This window comes from Liolophura sinensis, chromosome 3 (assembly GCF_032854445.1).
Source record: "Liolophura sinensis isolate JHLJ2023 chromosome 3, CUHK_Ljap_v2, whole genome shotgun sequence".
NCBI classification, from domain to species: Eukaryota; Metazoa; Mollusca; class Polyplacophora; order Chitonida; family Chitonidae; genus Liolophura; species Liolophura sinensis.
This window is the reverse complement of record NC_088297.1, coordinates 25,078,809-25,094,817: the sequence shown is the minus strand read 5'-3', so window position 1 is coordinate 25,094,817 and position 16,009 is coordinate 25,078,809. Positions and strand designations below refer to the sequence as shown.

General features: G+C 38.9%; 1 protein-coding gene across 1 annotated transcript; it reads left to right on the top strand.

Moving 5' to 3' along the window:
- Positions 1 to 1,427: 1,427 nt before the first annotated feature.
- Positions 1,428 to 12,394, top strand: LOC135464161 (BAG family molecular chaperone regulator 3-like). The gene is made up of 2 exons (XM_064741661.1): positions 1,428 to 1,642; positions 9,889 to 12,394. Exons 1-2 carry the CDS (start codon positions 1,463 to 1,465, stop codon positions 11,209 to 11,211), a joined length of 1,503 nt encoding a protein of 500 aa, XP_064597731.1. The 5' UTR covers positions 1,428 to 1,462; the 3' UTR covers positions 11,212 to 12,394.
- The last annotated feature ends 3,615 nt before the right edge of the window (positions 12,395 to 16,009 follow it).

Genomic DNA, 16,009 nt, shown 5'->3' with positions numbered 1-16,009 from the left:
GGCCAATTTCACAAGGTCGTTTCTGACTTAAGTCAAAATTTAAAATTTTTTTAAAACGCTCAGTTTTTGGTACTGAAAGTTGAAATTAGATACATTTGGCTTAAGATAACAACGGTTAGGTGGACAAAATTTTACTTTACAAAACCAGAAATAATCTTTAAGGTCAAATTTCAAATTTTGACCCTAGTCATAAATGTCTTTGTGGACTCGGTAACTATTTCTGTTTCTTGCTCTAACCTCTCAGTGCTGAGCGCTAAGGGAGGCAGCAACAAGTATCACATATAAGGTGTTTCGTATGACCGAACCCGGGTTTGATCCCAGGCCTCCAGACTTTGAGGTGGATTGACACCTGCTATAGAAGCAAGATATTTTTTAATACAAAGCTGAATATCAGTCAAATAAATGAAGTTTAATAAAACATTATGCAAACAACATCTATGAACATTTCACATATGGGAAAAGTGATGAACAGATTTACCTCATTGGTGAAAAAACTGGGTTCAGTTCCAGGTGAGGTCATGTTGACTTTAAACCTGATGATCTTGGTTTTCTTTTTTATTGGTTGCATGGTTGGTTCTTAACTGAAAAATCACAAGGATTTCAAGTCGACTGTAAACCCCCACATGCCAATCTGGGGAAAACTCCCACATACTAGCCTGGGTGAAAACCCCCACATACCAGTCTGTTTTATGCCAAACAATGATATTTCACTTGTTTTATATAATGACGGCCAGCTATTCCTAGTAAAACTTACTTCATTGATCACAACTTCACATGTTCGCGTTGTGTACTTTATACTGTGTTCTGAAGCTAAAGAGGTAATTTTTATTTAATCTTATAAAAATGTTTTTTTCTTTCTTTTTTTTATCCATGATGGAAAATACATACAAGCTTTAAAATAAAAGCATTCTGTTTAATAAATGATATAATAAATACTATGCACATTTATGGCAAAAGCCGTTCTCACTGATTCCACTGAAGTTCAATAGGTTCTGTTACTAACGCAGAAAATATTTCTTTCAGTATAAATTCAACAAAGAAAAAAGAAAAAAATTCTGCTTGTGAATCAACACATAACATTCCTTTACACAAACAGCTACCAAAACGTCAAGAAATGTAAGGTCGAAACAGTTCATGAGCAGTAAACATCACGTGGTTTGTTGACGTCACATTTAATGTTAGCCTAATATCGAGAGAAATGTCGTCGTCTATCAAATATGAATGACACAGTCAGTGCACAAGTTTACAAATGTACAGACTGGAAATATTCGGAAACTTCGAGCATGTTCGGGTACAAGCACAGTTACTTCCCTTCGATAAATGTAACAACTTCGTCCATTAGTCGAATCAGTCCTGAGACCAATCAAAAAACGTGTAAGATGTCTTTATGGCGGAAGATAGGGGGCGCTTCGATCGAAGCAGAAAGTTCTCGTAAGAATCTTGTTGCCTGTAGGGTTATAAGATGGCAGGCTTTCATTCGTACCCTAATCATTTTGGAAGTAACGCCATGCATTACGCTACGAATGAACCTCTACCTCCCGGTTGGGAGATTTTATACGATCCGATAACAGGTTGGCCATTTTTCGTGGATCACGCGACGAAATCAACAACGTGGAACGACCCTCGACGAACGCATCCTAAGGTAGGAAGATAATTTGTGATCAGGGTGACATACGTCAAAATATTTTACCAGCTACAGATCGTCTAAAGATAGTGTAAGTAAAAAGTGACACCCTTGATCTCCTTAGATATACCTGTAATTAAACGACGACACAGACGGAGACAGCACAAATTTGTTTGATAATTTTACTGCTTTTGTTTAGGTTGTTGTCATGAATAATGTGCATGTACAAATATGGAGATTGTTGGTATGGGTTGTATAGGCCCACTGATCATGTGATATTATCCGATTGCCCATTTCACTTCGTGTTTGTTGGATTTAATAGAGGCTTGTTGATCCTGGTCAATATTTGTCTGTCTAGGTCACGATCACTTTTCATTTATTCCTATCACCATGGATGATATTTCACAGAGGCCTCCTAGCTTATGACAACATTACCCTTTTCAAAAAGATCACAGATGTTCATAAATATCTGTTTAGCCAGCTGTATATTGTTTTCATTCTGTTCTGGGCTTCACAGGGACAGGATATGTATCACTGTTTCTTTAGAAATGACAGCAACCAGTGTATAGGTTTTATTATCAACTAAATTGGATTCTCAGGAGATAGCACTAATCCATGGGGTATCTCAGTAATAGGGGACTGGGGGAGGGAGGGGATGAGACAGGAGATAAACTGGGAAGCTAAACAACAAGCTACATGTAAGATTATCTCGTGATTGATTTTTCATGTAAGTTCCTCTTGTTTTGTTATTTATATGTGTATCTAGAATTAAGTGTTTTGCCATAAGAGTGTTAATACAATCATGAAAAAGGTTCCTTAGAACATAAGTGGTGTCTGCTAAAGGCATTTTTTCTGTTGACATGGTAGAATATTGTATATCTCCCAGGGATTAGTGTTCTTTCCAGAGAATCCTGTTTAGCATATATTTCCAGGCATTGTGCACATGTACCTTATCTCCAGTACTGGTATTATGGTATTGAGTTTTACACATTTGATGCCTATGTAGTACAGATGTACTGTAATTGTTCTCATCTTAAGCACACATTTTACTAAAACACTGCTTCATAATACTTGTATTGATTTATTATGAGTTGTTATTCTCCGGAAGCTTTTACATGTACTTGCATTGTGGCAGTAAAATTTATGAGACGAAATACATTCACTTATGGTTCTAATTGAATGTATCTGTGTACATGTATGTATGCCTTTAATACAGGCCTATTAGATGCCACTGTCATTTAGTATAATATACATGTATTTCACGGTATAATTAATTATGTTCACTAATTTGTACATGTCTGCGAGTACATAGGGATCAGTGATATGAAAGCACTTTGATCATCTGGATGTGTTTAGATGCGCATCTATATATTCAGACTTTTCACAGTACACATGTACTTCACAGTGTGTTTTACCTAAATGCTGTAAGTGTGTGATATGTGTACACACATATCCATAAACCTGACATCCACAGCCTAGATCATTTAATTGTGCGAGGATGCATACTTCAGTAATAAAAATGTGTCACAAAACATCAGTCAAATAACTAAACACTTACTTTAGCTGGAGCAAAAGTCAGTTAAAAAACATTGTACACAAAAAAAAAAAAAAGATTTCAGTTTGGCCAGAGTGCAGTTTGTGCCTCATAGGCATGGCTAGCACAAAGCACATACCACATGCACATTGGTAATGTTTATAAGCATACCTGAAACACTGAAAACACCAGATATCTCATGACGTAATCAGCACTTTGCCTTGTCAACTTCCAATATTCTTCATTTTTCTGTTTGATGTTTTGTTGCTGTTCTTGGAATTGCTTACTTTGTTCTGTATGAGTAATAGAGGTCAGGTGAGAGACTTGCCTTTAGAGAGGGACGTTAGGAATAAGGTCATGCAGGATTTCTTGGTGCAGTTTATTACAAAGCTTAAGATCATATTTTCTAGAAGATCAAGTTGAATTTCAAAGCCCAAGGGATAGTCATTGGGTGAAATTCTTTGTTTCTTGCACATAAATATGTTGTCAGGTTAATAAGAACATTCTGAGTAATAGTAAACTTGATGTTGAGAAAGATCAAAATGTCAATTCTTCATTAAGAACAACTCTTATAGGGAGTGTGTGTGAAATGTACGGATGTTCAAGGAGTGGAGCAATGTTGATTAATCTCTCTCTGTGTACCTCGTGTAATTCCCTCATATTTTGGCATATTAAATGTTGATCAAAATTATTGTGCGGTGTGTTATGCTGAATGGGTCTGAGATTAATTATGGGATGTAAAGTGGTAAAACCTTTGCTGTGGTTGTAGGTTAGCTCTGTTTCCTTATTGATAGGGGATGAATAACATTCCGTAAGTATTGAGTGTAGTCCAGAAACTGATCCCCATGTACATGTGTTAGGTTCATGAAGCTGTCTTAAGCCAGGCTTAGCCTTTATGATTTGCATTTTATTTTATTACGGAGAGTTGTCTTAGACCTTTGTGCTAAAAATGGAAATTAGGATTTTAAGTTCAAATGTAACTTAAACTTAAGGATTAACATCACTAGGTAAAAACTAAGTCTGACTTACGTTCACTTGTATGAGACAGTTTTGTGATTCTATATACATGCATGTATGTAATATATATATATATATATATATATATATATATATATATATATACACACACACACACACACACATACACACATACATATGGGTACATCAGTATCCGAAGGATAGAATACCAGTAGCTGTGGGAGTTGTCCTTTGTAGTCATCAGAAGGGTAATGCATGTTTGTTTTAGTTTTATTGATCGGCAACATGGACACTAACTGTACCGATGAATTTTGTCGTAGATGTGTTGGCAAAATTGCCCAGACAGTGGACATACCGTATTTCTCCTAAAATTTGGGACACCTGGTCTGCTCATTTTAGCCAATATATATGTAATTGTAGCAGGAATATTGAGTTTCTTTTTTCTCACATGGTTAGACCATCTAGTGAACAAAATACTCGTATCTTTACTTTTCCAAAAGGCTGACAAAGAAGTGTAATATTCTACTTACACCACTACTAATACATGTATCTGTCTCAAATTTGAGAAGAATTAGAGTTCATTGCCAGTGGTTTGTAGGTTTCTGGTTTGATACTGCCTTTTGAAACGCTGACAGTTTTCAGTGTGAGAATTTATACATTCGCATATACATGTATGTGTGCCATACCCAAAAAGTTAAATTCCCAAAAATGATAAATAATAATTTTGCTTGGACAGACAACAAAAGATTTTTACCTCCATTTTTAGAAGAGGAATGGATATAGTACGCTGTTAAAGCAAACACTGTAGTCTGTCAACTTTTTTGAGATCCTATACTGTATGTTGACACTGACAGTGTTACAAATTGTGTAGTTTGATTTGTTCTACAGACCAGAAGTACTGTATTTCCCTCCATTGTCTGATATCTAACAAGGCACATTCTGACGCCCATAAAGGCCTGTAAATGACAATACTTCATATTTTGTTACAAAACGTGAATCACACTTCACAGTTAAGTTTTATATGGCATTAATAGGTAAAGGAATCAGTCAAATTCAAGTAAAATGTGCAAAGTACTAAACTTCAGGTGAAATAGGGTAAGTCAGTGGAATGAGGCTTTTATCTTTTCCCTCCAACATCAGATTATATGAAATACTCACATCATGGCTCACATTAACACATTCTCAAACTTTCAAACTTGATGGAGGAATATCTGCAGTATTTACTCTAATTCCTCAACCTTATTGCAAAGGAAAGAACAATTTTCAGTGCAATTTATGCACATTTTTAATTTGATTTTGGAAACTGCATATTTTGGCCTGATTGGACTGGTCGGTTTCAGGGCTTCACAAAAAGTATAATTTAATCAATCAAAACAGAATAATACCTTCACAGTATGCTTGAATTAACACCTTGTGAAAAGGATGAAGAATTACAGTATGTTAACAAACCCATGTGTGCTTACAGACATGTTTCATTTCTGTCCATCCACTATTGCTGTGTTATGTAACGTGACCAGATAGACATGATGTGTATATCATCTGCTTTGTCTTGGGTGTGTTATGTGCCAGCAGGCCTGCTGCTGCCAGCACACAATCACTGGACATACGTATTACACAATAGTTTATGATACATACATGCACGACCTGCAACGCAGCCCGCATGCGTCATATGGAGAATGCTGGACATAGAATTAGCAGACCCACAGAGGGATGTACACTGTAAATTGTGGTTATACTCATTCTGATAAGATGACAGTACTTAGGTCTGAGGCTGCAGGGAAGGGGAAACCATTATTTTCGTCCACATATTAGATTTCTAATAGAAAACTGCAGCCAAACGAACGAGACATGTAGCTGGATGTAAACTTGTGACCTCGTAGGTCCAGGACTATGACACAAAGAGGCAAATTCTTGAGTATGCCGACTTCAGTGACTATCAAAACTGAAAATGTTAAAATTTTTTGTAAAAGGAAAATTAATTCTTGTAGAATGTATTCATTTAGAATGAATACAGTATATCTACAATGTAGATGCATGCCATAGCCAAGATAGTTGATAGTGTTGCATGTGGCCATCGATTAAATTACAGTGGTATTTATGTTCACGTCTGACAAACTGCATGAGTAACGTGGCACGGGAACTGTGCCCAGACATACGACTTTTGTCTGCAGTAAGAACGAAGTCTAAAGGATGACATCAACAGAAGTTGTTACAAAGTCAAAGACCTGTACAGTCACATGGGCCAAGCATGTGAGGAGTTGTACTCTTGTCCTACATACCTGTAAGGCAGTCTCTGATGAGTCATACATGTTAATCAGGGGTGTTTGCCTGTAATCAGGATTCTCTGCTTTATTAACACCCTAGCACCTTTAGAAGGTCGTCCCATTCATCTTGCTTCTGACAGTGTAGCTTTCACTACTGGCACGGTTATATCCTACTTGTATACTCAGTCTAATTCACTCTACACTCACCTTGACCACTTAACTTGGGGCATAAAAATGTGCAGTATGTTTTCATGGTCACTTGGATGTCATGGTCACTTGGATGTCATGGTCACTTGGATGTCATGTTCACTTGGATTTTGTACATAGATATACTCTTGTTTGGCCTCTCTGATTATATGATAATTATTCAGTACCAGACAGTATTGGTGGTTCTTTGATTTTTCCATAAACCTATAAACTGCTATTATATATATATATATAGGTGACAAAAGCCTTGAGTACAGCATTTACCAGGACAATCAAATGGATATAACATGTATATATAGATCGATCGCATTTGGCAATCTGGTGGTTTACTCCAGCCATAAAGCTGACTGCTGTTTGATAATGGACAAATCCTGGAGTCAATCAGTCAGTCAAAAGAAATAAATAAATAGATACTTTGCAATCAGGCTGTGTTGACAAATTGATCTGGTCTCTGAACCATTTTGACTAGGTCTTGTTGTATATTTCATGTACTAACCTTGAAGTGGTTGAGCCTGTTTACATAACAAAAGTGAGTTATGACTGGGGTACTGCTCAGTGTAAACATCTCTTACTATGTATACTGTTTGTGTCACTAGGACTTACACAACGGTGTAGCTGTATGCATGTGCCTGTGTGTACAGGGTATGTACTGTATAGTTTTGCTAAAGGTTGAGAGTGTGAGCATTTGGATAGTGTTTGGAACAAAATTCCAAGCTCTGCTTGTAGTTAGTCCTGTGATGTGTAGGCAGGAAACATTGAGAATTACATGTAGCTCTTCTGTTCAATAAAGGTATTAAGATAAAGATAGTGTTAATATTTTTAATACATAAGTTTGTCACACATCATATATGTGTTTGTGAACCAGAACATAGATTTCTAAATTGGCTGCCAAAAGAGTTCAAATTTGTGTAAGATTTGCCCATGTCATTCATGTTCACATCCAAACATCCTTTTCTCGCCTGCAGTTCACCGTTGTTCTAGTTACAGCTGTTTTACCTCTGAGTCACACTCTATCTATGTATTAATATATTTTATTCACCCACCCAACATACAAATGATTGTCATTGATGAATGGCTGTTGTAAGCTCGTGTGACCTGGTTATGTCTGAATGACCCCCAGCGCCCTCACGCAGGTCACACTACTGTGCAGTATGTCAAATATGTGGCCTCAGTTCACCTGGAATTGTCACCTAGGTGACGCGTTACTATGGAAATAGCCTGCAGCCATTGATGAGAATAAACAGGTTTTATAAGTTAATGCATTTCTAAATATGGTCATCAGTGATATTTTATGTTGTTTTTGGAGAACCCATCAGAGTTCCCAGCCTTATTTTTGTGCGTATGTGTACATGTGTAGCTGGTGTTCAAACTGGTTGCTGTCCGAGAGACAAAATGTTGCTAAATAGGGTAAGATGTCTGAGGGTTTAACCACAGTAGTACTGACAAGGTGCATGTTTGTGGTTTGACTTATATAGCTTTGTACGAAAAGTAGGTGTTTTGTTCTAACTGGTTGCTGCTTGTAAGACAAAATGTTGCCAAGTAGGGTCTGAACTCTGGGTTTAACTATGGTAGTATGTAGTATTGAGAAGGTACATGTTGGTGAGGTATATTACTGACAAGGTACATGTTGGTGAGGTATGTTAGTGACAGAGTACATGTTGGTGAGGTATATTACTGACAAGGTACATGTTGGTGAGGTATGTTAGTGACAGAGTACATGTTGGTGAGGTATATTACTGACAAGGTACATGTTGGTGAGGTATATTACTGACAAGGTACATGTTGGTGAGGTATGTTAGTGACAGAGTACATGTTGGTGAGGTATATTACTGACAAGGTACATGTTGGTGAGGTATATTACTGACAAGGTACATGTTGGTGAGGTATATTACTGACAAGGTACATGTTGGTGAGGTGTATTACTGACAAGGTACATGTTGGTGAGGTGTGTTACTGACAAGGTACATGTTGGTGAGGTGTGTTACTGACAAGGTACATGTTGATGAGGTATGTTACTGACAAGGTACATGTTGGTGAGGTGTATAACTGACAAAGTACATGTTGGTGAGGTGTATTACTGACAAAGTACATGTTGGTGAGGTGTATTACTGACAAAGTACATGTTGGTGAGGTATATTACTGACAAAGTACACATGTACATCACTTTTGGGGTCTAGTACTGACAAGGCACATTGTTTTTTGGGTCTGGTACTGACAAGGCACATTGTTTGTTGGGTCTGGTACTGACAAGGCACATTGTTTGCGGGATCTGGTACTGACAAGGCACATTGTTTGTGGGGTTTAGTACTGACAAGGCATATTGTTTGTGGGGTCTGGTACTGAGAAGGCACATTATTGGGTATAGTACTGACTAGGCTCATTTTTGTGGGGCCTGGTACTGACAAGGCACATTGTTTGTGGGATCTGTTTCTGACAAGGCACATTGTTTGTGGGGCCTGGTACTGACAAGGCACGTTGTTTGTGGGGCCTGGTACTGACAAGGCATGTTGTTTGTGGTGTCTGGTACTGACAAGGCATGTTGTTTGTGGTGTCTGGTACTGACAAGGCACGTTGTTTGTGGGGCCTGGTACTGACAAGGCACGTTGTTTGTGGGGCCTGGTACTGACAAGGCACATTGTTTGTGGGGCCTGGTACTGACAAGGCACATTGTTTGTGGGGTCTGGTGCTGACAAGGCACGTTGTTTGTGGTTTTTGGTACTGACAAGGCACATTGTTTGTGGGGCCTGGTACTGAAAAGGCACATTGTTTGTGGGGCCTGGTACTGAAAAGGCACATTGTTTGTGGGGTCTGGTACTGACAAGGCACATTGTTTGTGGGATCTGGTACTGACAAGGCACGTTGTTTGTGGTGTCTGGTACTGACAAGGCACATTGTTTGTGGGGCCTGGTACTGACAAGGCACATTGTTTGTGGGGCCTGGTACTGACAAGGCACATTGTTTGTGGAGCCTGGTACTGACAAGGCACATTGTTTGTGGGGCCTGGTACTGACAAGGCACATTGTTTGTGGGGCCTGGTACTGAAAAGGCACATGTGGGGTTTCTGTAGTAGTTCTGTACTAAAAACACTGGTGAAAGGACATGTTTAACTGTTCATCAGACTGGTTGCTGTCAGACAAAATATTGATAGGTACTGGAAAGACCTGGTTGAACAAAATAAGAGGAGGTCTTGTATTGATAGTAATCTTATTTTCCATGTTTGGGATTACACATATAAACCCTCTTGTCAATTTGTGCTCAAAAGCTCTGTGTTTTTGTTACAGCCGGGCATGATGGGATTCCCCAGTGTTCCTCCTCAGCTTGGTGCCAAGGAAATTCCCATACACCATGAGACAGTTCCTCGTCGATCACAGGCGGACACAAACTACGAGAGGCAAACAGGAAGTCCCAGGAGTCAACAGTTCAGGTCACATATGGATGAACAGCCTCCGAGGTCTGGTAGCTCGCGAGCTCAGCAGTTCAAGTCACACATGGGAGATCAATCCCCACGCTCGGGCAGCCCACGCGCTCAGCATTATGGGTCACACATGGACAACAGACCTCCGCGAACAGGTAGTCCCCGCCAACATCATCACATGGAGGAACCCGTGAGGAATAGCACCCCACCCCTCAGGCAAATACCCATAAATGTCGTGGGTGGACGACAAGGTGTCCCGCTTTCGTCAAGCCCCAGCACTCACCAGGGCCTCCCTCAAACGACACACCACCAGTCGCACCACCCTGGGCATGGGCCCTCGGCACAGTTCCATCAAGGAGCCCCACCGCAGAGAATGCCGGAGTCCTATCCGACACAGCAGCCTCACTATCAAACTAATGAGAAGGGTGAACGTATCATACCAGTGATGCGTGTGGACGCCACACAGCCGACAACTTACAGCCAGCCTCACCCACAAAACCACCCCCACCAGGCTTATCCCGCACAGTACCCCCACAGCACAGTGGTCACGGCATCAACCACGCACCCAACCCCTGACAACATGGCTACCCAGTCACACCAGCCACACTACAGCTCCCCGGCTGTTTACTCAGAGAGCGCACAGAAAGCTCAAAACGCCCCATCCGCTATGGATCACTCGGGGGAGCAAAGCAGCCAACCACAGCCCGCTGAACCAGCGGAGCAGAAACCCCCACCGCCCAGGAAACTGACGCCTCTGGAGGTGATCGCAGCTGTCGAATTGGAGGCAAACCAGTACCGTGACGCTGTCAGCCAGTTCAAAGGGTTGAAAACAGACAAAGAGTATCGTTTCTTGGAAGAAATGCTGATGCGGACCCTGTTGAAGCTGGACACAGTTGACACAGGTGGTGTGGAAGAAGTTAGGACGGCTCGCAAACAAACTGTGCGCAAAATCCAAAGCATGCTCGACGAGTTAGAACTGAAAGCCTTCGCTGCGGAGTCTGGCGAGGCACCTGCCGATGCGCCCACCGACTCTAATGTTAGCCATGGCAACAGAGACTCACCTATGGACACAGAGAACACGCGTTCGGACAGTGATACAGCAAAAAGTGATCAGTCAAACGGACAGTTGCAGTCAAAAGACCCGTCACGCGTGAAAGAAATGGTCCTAGATAGTGAAGTAGCTTGCTAAGAGTGTTTATTATTATTATTATTATAATTATTATTATTATATACATGTACCATATGTGTTTTCTTGTAATTATTACCAAATTTACGAGTGTACATGTATGGACAGCTACAGTATGATTGGTTTCTGCTTGTTAGGTTCTAGAGAAGTTCTGTTGTTGTTAAAGGCTAAGTGTAACTGGCATTTGTGTATCAAGTTTAAGCATTTTTTTCCCAGTTTTTCTGTGTTCTGTCTTTCTTTTTGTTTTCATTTTTCTTAATTTATAAATTTTTTTCACACCTGTTTTAAATGCTACATGTTTATTAGCATGGTTGTTATTGTGCTTTAAAAATAAAGAATGGTGCATATCATTAAAATCCACTGATTTGTTTGTGGAAACCTACATGTAATATCCGAAGACTGCAAAGATAAGTGTGTGTCAGCAGATTGTTTCATTAGTACGGTGTGGTTTTACACTGAAGGAATTCAAACTTATGATAACTTATATATGAAAACAGATTTTTAAAAAAACAATTGTTTCTGACTTCAAAAATGAAGTTTTTCTTTGGCATTATTTGTATCCATCATTTACTTCTCTTGGTTTGAAGCATGCATACTTGCCAGTTACTGTTTTTGTATGTTTAAGTTAATTGTTTTTTTCAAAGGTCAAGTTGTGTTGACCTAGGAACTTTTTGTTAAGAGGTCAGAGTTGAACTATATGTGAACTTTCCAGTTTTCATGTGCATGAAGATCTTTTCAGAGTTGTGTCATTTTTCTCTGACAGCCTCCCTCATTCCCTTCCCTGTGATAAGAATTTAAATGTACTCAGATCAAATTCTTCAAGAAAACTCAGCAGTAGACAGACCATTATATCTAGGGAGGTGATCCAAATATCAGGCTGCATAGAGTTCTCCCATGTTACATAGGTATGTGTGGTAAAGATAGTGCCTATGATGTAAATAGCAGCCATTTTGAGAAAGTGAACAGAACTCTGTACCACTGGACAACTACTATTTCCCCTTAAAAGTTCAGGGAAATGGCCACTACCTGACGCAGAGCTAGATTCTTATCATATCTGTAGCTGACAAAATTCCTGTATTTAAGACTCAAATGTTGATCTGACAAACTTGTATATTGCCTTCATTTTATGCCCAAAACAACTGTGTGAACAAAAATAAAGCATTGCTGTATAGAAGCACATTATAAAGCTTACAGTTGTGTGAATTTGTCATGCTAGAAAACTGTAAATAGTAGTTCTCTACATTTTATGGTCTGGGAGAGTCGTTTCCTGCCAGACACATAGCACTAAGCTTGTTCTGGTTGAAATAGTGCTATACCTAACCTTGTAGCCATATAGTATAGTGCTGTACAAACGTACATCGTAGAAGCGTAGTCACTAAACTTCCATGTAGTCACCAGACTTCCATGTTGTCACTAGACTTTCATGTAGTCACCAGACTTCCATGTTGTCACTAGACTTTCATGTAGTCACCAGACTTCCATGTTGTCACTAGACTTCCATGTAGTGCTGGTGATATGGATTTTAGGTTAGGTGTGGTATTGGAGCACGAGTCTGAATGGATAGAAATGAACATACATGCCCTTGTTTTATGTGTGCTACAGTAGGAGTTAATCACTTTCAAGATACCTAAATGATGCACAATGTATTATATGATAGTCTGGGTTGGATCAGTCAATACAAAATGTCGAGTCCTTTGGAAGAATTTTTCCAAAAAATTTCATGGCCCATTTATTTTGTGAAAGTTTTGCACTTGGACAGAACATCTTGAAAGTTTTGCACTTGGACAGAACATCTTGAAAGTTTTGCACTTGGACAGAACCTCTTGAAAGTTTTGCACTTGGACAGAATATCTTGAAAGTTTTGCACTTGGACAGAACATCTTGAAAGATTTGCCCAATTAAGTTGATCATAACTGTTACTGGATCAGCAGAGTGTGATATTTACAGATTTTAAAGCCATATTCTCTAAATAATATCTAATTATAAGAGTTCATTTGATGAATTTTTAAGAGAAAATGTAATGAAAGACAACAAATTTCATGGATTGATTTGACACGGCATATACATGCCAACAGTGTTTTTCGTGTACATGTATTTTCAGATGCACCCTGTTGTGCTAAGCTTCAGCCAGTCAAAGTACAAATTAAAATTGTGATGAAATTTTGTACGGGTAATGACCAATCAATTGACAGAGCCACTGAATATTCATTGTTTAGACCAATAGCTCAAGTCGTCTTGGAAGGAGAATTGGTGGTATATTTTTTTACAGAAAGAACACACATGTACTTGTAATGTCCTGTTTACATTAAGAAAAAAACAGCTGTCCTGTTTCAGTAGTGGGTTTGGTTAAGTTGCTTAGAGGTTAACTAAAGAGGCAGATTTCAACACAATAAGCAGTATCGATCATTTTGTGGGCCTCTATGACAGAGGTGCTTAGTCTGCCGGCTCAGCTCATTGACCCAGGAACGTCTCGTCAATGCAGTAGCTGAGAGTTCAAGTCCAGCTCATGCTAGCTCCCTCTCCAGCCGTACATGGGAAGGTTTGAAATGTACACTGAGGAGCAATGGGCCCCAGATACTAGTATTAAACCTTTTTGTTCAGGAGTGGTGATAAACATTGAACTATATTATAGATCTTGAACAGTTATTCAAAAGAGGATAAAAAGTGAAGCCAGGTTTAAATGTTTAGACTAGTCTTGGCATAATACAAACAATTGACAGTTGAGACTAAGGTTAAATGTTAAATAAGGATTACATTCTACAAGCCCCTGTCTTTTTCAACAATTCGGCCCATGTTGTAAGTGACATCACTTTTTATTTATCTATTAACATGGAATATTTTGCAAATATGGTAGTTATTTTCTGTAAAATGATCTCTCATGAGGAATCCTATGATCTTTCTAACAAGTTTAGCGTGGGCACAAAATATGACAAACCTGTATAAATTATTGTCTCAAAATCATGCGTTGTAATGGAGTTTTTTTGAATGCTTTTGTAGAATTTCTTGATACTAAAAAAATGTACCAAAAAGTCATCTATGTCATGACATTCGAGTATTACTCTGTGTTGAAGAAAAAACTCCAATGGTTTGCCAAAAATTAGGCCTATATCATTGGTGTATGGAACAGTTTTAGTAGAGGTCAGAAATTTCAGATGTATGATTTTTAAAACAGTGTTTGCCCATTATCAGCTTTAATTGTTAGTTAGTAAAATCGCTAGGGTGCATGATGTAAGCAGAAAGAAATTCTTCCCATTTTGATCCCTGGTCAACACCTTCCCCGACAGTTTGCTAAACAAAATTGTCTACTGTTTAATATGGCATTGTTGTTGGCATTTTGGTTGAATTTTTGGTGTTGCCTTCATTCATAAATTGAAAATTTAATGTATCTGCAGTGATTGTCATACAGAAATCAGCTTTACAAAAAATATGTGATTGCTTGAATGCGCTTTGAGAGAATGTCAGGTAAGGACGACTTCTTTGTATGTGTTGTAATAAAATCTTTAAAATGTTTGTGTGCATGCATATATTGAGTGTGCAGGCAACATTATGGTTACTTCATGTAAGCCTACTCGGACTGGGCTACCAGTAATTGTGTCCAAAGTTTGATTTTGACCATAATGATAACTTATTACACGTTTTATTTGGTATCTGTCAAAGATTTGTGACGCTGTGGCCTTGGTAGATGGGAGTTATATGAAACCATTTGACAGTCTCAGTATTTTTGTATGTACCACACTTAAATCCACGTTTTTGCCTGGGATTTTTGCTCATTAGTATCTTTAGTACAAGAAGCAGATGTTAAAGGAGTGGAAAAATTTACAATCCTTGTTGATTCAGCAGTGTTTATTCCATGACAGGGTAAAGATTGCAGACAGCTGGTATTTTTGAACTGTGCTTTAAGAAAGTAGAAAAACTAATTACATGTTCTGCAGTTCGGTAAACTGAGGAAGACGCTGGTATCAAAGACATTATGTCTGAAGAAGACATGGACATACTGTACAGGCCTGTCTGTTGTGCTGTCTCTGTGGCTATAGCCGCTAAACTCTGTAAGTACTGGTAATGTAGAATATGGCGCTATTTATTTACACAACTGTGGAGTGAATAAAATTGTTCAATTCTTCCAATCTCTGATCATGCCTTTGTTTGAAATTTCCTCATCATGGGTGCTATTAAAGCTGAAATGAGCTATATATGTACCTGTGATTACCCAAATTACTTTAAGTGGGACAGATCTTCCTTTCGATTTCAGCCATCAGGTCAAATGATACGTGGGTTCTATCCCGTCATTGGACAAAAAATTGCCAAGATTTCAAAATTTTGTTGTTTTCATTAATTGTGTTCAGGACTTTCAAGCCAGTAAGCTGTAAACGATGTTCTTTTGTTTGGGTTTGCATAGTTTTTTTTTGAAGACCACTTGCCTTTTGCCAGTACTTAACCTGTGTGTTTGGCCGTAACATGACCAGTCGCTTGTTTACTTCGAACTTTCAGGTTGCCAGGTTATAATTAAGTGAAATAGTCTTGATTATGGTATTTTGAGGATATCTATATCGTCCTGGTGTCCAGCTTTGTACAACACAGGCCAGCCCTTTTCTCCACACACATACCTCATCCCTCTTCCATTTACTTGAGGCTAGGAGTGAGTGAGTGAGTGAGTGATATGACGATAAAGGAACCCTCAGAATGCATGTAATTTGCCTCCTTGCTGCAGGATGGATTTCCACGGCTCTTTCATCTAGTGCTGCTTCACGGAGATGACTTACAGAAGGCAAGTAAGTCGCCCCACTTGAGCCATTATACTGAT